At 33.0% G+C, this 4,776-nt stretch overlaps 1 protein-coding gene across 6 annotated transcripts; it reads right to left on the reverse strand.

Annotated features, from left to right (window-relative positions):
* Positions 1-1,109: 1,109 nt before the first annotated feature.
* LOC140834213 (squamosa promoter-binding-like protein 6) lies at positions 1,110-4,056 on the reverse strand. Of its 6 annotated transcripts, none has more exons than XM_073198927.1 (4): positions 3,968-4,056; positions 2,516-3,150; positions 2,289-2,392; positions 1,110-1,871 (listed from the first exon to the last, which is right to left on the reverse strand). In XM_073198927.1, the coding sequence occupies exons 2-4, from the start codon at positions 3,097-3,099 to the stop codon at positions 1,279-1,281; spliced, it is 1,281 nt and encodes a 426-aa protein (XP_073055028.1). In that variant the 5' UTR covers positions 3,100-3,150; positions 3,968-4,056; the 3' UTR covers positions 1,110-1,278. The 6 variants fall into 6 exon arrangements, with proteins under 6 accessions (XP_073055028.1, XP_073055030.1, XP_073055029.1 ...); XM_073198929.1 differs by having other exon boundaries at positions 2,516-3,213; positions 3,968-4,011; XM_073198928.1 differs by lacking the exon at positions 3,968-4,056 and adding an exon at positions 3,251-3,961.
* Between the last annotated feature and the right edge of the window lie 720 nt (positions 4,057-4,776).

Here is a 4,776-nt window from a genome sequence, read left to right on the forward strand (position 1 = left end):
ATATATATTTTGTTTGATACTCGTAGGCCTAATATATTTGATTTTGAACAGCAGTGCACAAGATCATATTTAACAAATTGAAGACCACCCACCAGTAAAAAAATTATGTAATTTCTGATACATGATTTATTTAAAAATAATATAATGTGAACGTTACAAATTGTCCATTTAATAAAATTGTGAAAAATTTTAAAATTCTTGATTCTAATCTTCAACTTCATAGGCCGGAGTTTGAGTTCGAACACCAGACTGGAAGTGACCGACTAAGAACATGATCATGTTTAAATTTATGTGTAAGACAAATATTTAGAAACAAATTTTAATCTTGGTTTTGTATTTCTAAATTTTGACAATTTTAATTTTTTTTCGGTCGAGAGTCTTAATTTGATACCATTTCACACAACATCAAGGACCTGAAGCGCGAAGAGACAAATTTACAGTATCAAAATGTAATTTTCCCAAAATAATATGAGTTACAATATTATAATATCATAGTGAAATGATTTCTACTAGAAGAAGAAATTAATCTTGATAATATACAGAACTGAAATCGCAAAAAAAACATTCTGAACTAAATATTCAATATCCCCCTTTATTTTTTTGGGAAAAATCACATAAAATGTGGAACCAAATAAAGTACTTTTTATGCCATCATTTCTATATCCAAACTGACCAATATATTTTAACTTTCTCATTTACAACCTTTTTGCATCTACTATCCAACAAATAAGGCTAGGCATGCCCCATGCGTATGGCAACCCACTAGCTTAACTAATCAGAACAAACTGGTCAAATCGTGTGCCAACTTCATGCAATTACACATATTAAATCAATTAAACTCATTCTTTTATTAAAAAAAAAATTGTCATTAATTTTTTTAATACAAAGATAACTTTTCATAGACAGAATATGCAAGATAGTGCACGCCTTAAACTTTATGACTAATAAAGTCACACTCATGAATAAAAATAACATATCTTCATCAAAGAATATTATGCCACACTTTATCATTACCTAACTTAGATTTAATCAATTCTTTAACTAATCCCACTTGAAGTTAGTTCATAGAGTCATTATTCTTGGGGAACATGCCAAATCAAGGAAAAGAATAATAATGATGATGATGATGATGATGATGATAATGTATGGACATGAATAGGATCGAAACACACAAGATGCTGAAGAATTTATGATGTTGACAAAATTAAATGACACCTGACTTTCGAATATCAGAAGAATCGCTACTTGACTACGGCGTATTGTGGCACCTGGTCCTATTCAAGTGGCAGCAGTGTGGAGGAAGTGACCCTTTTCGAAATTCACTTGGGTCGAATATCTCTGATGTTCTACTCTTTGCAGATGAAATGACAATTGCAGTAAATCAACAGTGTTTGCACCTTCAGGAGCCTTTGATTCTTGCGAAAGCACATCTTGTTGAATATCTAAACCAATAGAGGCACCAGCATCCAGAACCACAGGGAAATTTTCTTGGTCAACTCCATTAGATGACTTGAAAACACTGGATGTAAAATTCTTTAACGTACTATTGCTGAAGGATTCAACAGAATTATGGTTGATATGAAATGTTGAATGCTGATTATCCAGAAAAATTATAGGATGATTCACGGTTACATCCGCTGAGTTTGTCGATAAGTTCTGTGATTGAGATGACAGAAGAGAGGGAGCACCGCTGGAGTTTGACTCTGCAGATACTTCTTGAACTGAGAATGGCGCATTCTTATGGAGAAGAGAGTTTGAAAGTGAAGGACCAAATTTGTGGTTCATAGGCTCACTATCAAATAAACCAACTTGAAGGAATTTTGGAAAAAGAAATGGTGTTCTTGATAAATCCGTTGCAAAATACGAGGAACCTGCATAACAAACAACTTAGACCAAAAAGAACAGAAACTTTGAGGCTTCGGTTTTTTCTATTTCTACTTCCAAATAACACAATAACCACAAAATGAATGATAATTTGACTTAAAGAGTGACTTGGGGCCATAACCGTGGTTATAAGAGCACAAGATATTGTACGACCAGATCTGCTTGTATCATTTCCTATCATTAGCAAATGCTTACTAGTGTCCTTTCATGTGTACTTGTTTATTTATTAAACAAAATTTTGTAAACGCTCGACTGCATTGATTATCTTCATGCATACTAAGATCTAGATCAGATATCAACCTCCCTTATTTCTTTCCTGTTGAAATTTCTGGATTACTACATGATGATTTTTAACATTTAGTACATAGAAAAAATAGAAAGAAAAGTGTACTTCTGAAGCATACCCAAGCCAGTGTCCAATTGAGGCTTTCGCCGACGTTTATTGTGGCCTGCGAGGCGTTTGCGGCAACTGCGTTTATCTTTATCAAACTCTTGAAGCAAATGAAACCTGGAATTCAAATGTTATTTCAGATTCTACAAGAAAAATCTGGGATCAACTTGTCACAATCAGAAAGAAAAGGTGTATTTAGCATGAAAGTTTGAATAAAACAAAAGAGAGAAGAGTCTCCACCTACTGCATTGCTGACAAAATCTCTGCTGGATACCATCAACAATAACAACAGAAGATTTCGAGTGAAGATCGCAGACTTTGTGCCTTTTGTGGTAATCCTTTGAAGAACTCAAATCCTTGTTACAATCAAGAACTTGACAAACAGGAACCAGAGACGGTGAATTTGATGTACGAGCTCGTTTTGCAGACACCGAATTCTCCAGAGAACACAAGATGGAGTTCTCACCATCAAATTGATAAGTGTTTCCATCTTTTTGAGCAGCCAAATTGTCATCCATAAAACTGGTAAGTACCAAGTTTTGATTATCTACTTTCGTAGCAGAAGTTGAGAATCTTGTGCCAAATTCCATGAACGAAGTCAATGTGTTGGTTGTGGCAATACCATCATTTGTGAAGTATCCCAAATTTTCCGAACTTTCGTCACTAAGATCTAATTTTCTAATGATATCAGGCAAAATAGGTTCGACAAATTCCATGCTCTCAGTTCTCCATCTTTTTAATTGATTTCCACTCCTTACTCGAGCATCATCAAGCTGACAAACGTGCAGGCCTTTCCCCTCAATACCATAGCTTAAGGATTCCATCTTAGGACAAGACTGAAGTTTTCCAAGCTATGAAGCAGTTTTTTATGACGCCTGAACGTATAACAAAGCCAATATAAATCCAATGCCGAGCTTAATCCAGGAGGCAAGTGATTACTTTCCGAACACCAGTAAAAAATCATGAAATAAATACCTTAACATCAGATGCTTGTCCTCATTCCAAAAAAATAATGGACAATATATGACATGATAATTCAAGAAAACCTTAATGTTTTAATTCACACACAATTCCCACCTATATAAACTGATAACAAACATATCAATGAACTTACGGCAGAAGAAAGAGCACATGAAAAAAAAATTCTAGACCAATAAGAGTGGGAAAAAATTACAAGTTTCATAGCCACGATAGACTAACTTGTCTCTTCCAAGCATTTCTCATCTTAACACCAAGGAGTTCTAATGCCTATACTTACTCAACAAATTCAATCTTTTTCTCAACACTCTGACAGATCCCAACCCACCCAAATCAAGAAATTCAAGATGCTACAAGCAACCAAAGCAATCATTTAGACAGCTACTGACTTGTGTCATCCATCTTTTCCTTTCATCTAACAATCAGATTTTCCACCCAACCAGCAGAAAAACTTGTTCAAACTACCAAGAAAACCCTTGTACTTGCATCAGAAAACCAACAGTAGCAATCTTACGATTTTCCCCAATAGAAAATTGATAAGGCAATAAACCAAACTTAAAAAAATTGCAAATTACAGCCAAAGATTAAATCTTGAATGGCAAACAACGAAATATAAGGGGAATAAACCAGAAAAACCAGCCTAAAATTGTGTAACATGAATCAAATTGGATCATAGACGATGAAAAAACGAAGAGGGAGAATTTCCATAGCTACCTCAGAACTGTGAAGGGACAGGAGAAAGAGAGTGGCATGAATCATGATATTGTAATGTACAGTGAAACCGTTCACTTAGTATATTTTATTTTATCCTATTGTTGAGATATATTTTTAAGTTATCTAAAAGTTTAAAAAATTATTTTCAAAAAATATAAAATAAAAAATTCATTTAAAAAATGACGGCCTTGTTGGATACCTTGTGAAAGGTGAGCTATTTCTTGGTCGTCATATAAACAAAAAAAAAAAAAAAAAAACCATTTAAAATATAGATACAGTTTAGTTTTTCACAAGTTGCTATCTGATAAATAAAATTAAAAGAAATAATTACAACATTATTTGTTTTTGGAAGTTCTTATCCAACTATATGGCACTATTCATATCATAAATTAGAATAGGTCTTGTATGTGATTTTAGTTTAATGAAATTGTAAAAACATTGTGTGCATCATATATCAATGTTGTATCAGATGTTGTAACACTTAGTGATAATACGTAACGGAATAATATATCACACAAATAAATAACTTAAACAAGTATATATTTATACTTGTGCGATGTCTTATGACAAAAAATACTCTAAAAACAACATGAGTTTAAAAAATCAGCACTAGTGATTCTATGAAAAACTATCTTAATATGTTAAGGAATCAAATTATATTTTAAAATAAATAATCAGATTAAAAATATATGCAAGGAACGCAAACCGTGTACCGAAAACTGGAGCAACAAAAACATGATCTTCAATCAATATTTCCACAGGTGTTGTCTTCAGATATTTTCTCAAACAATCACGACAATATACATTTT

The sequence above is a fragment of the Primulina eburnea genome, chromosome 6 (assembly GCF_022965805.1).
Source record: "Primulina eburnea isolate SZY01 chromosome 6, ASM2296580v1, whole genome shotgun sequence".
NCBI classification, from domain to species: domain Eukaryota; kingdom Viridiplantae; phylum Streptophyta; class Magnoliopsida; order Lamiales; family Gesneriaceae; genus Primulina; species Primulina eburnea.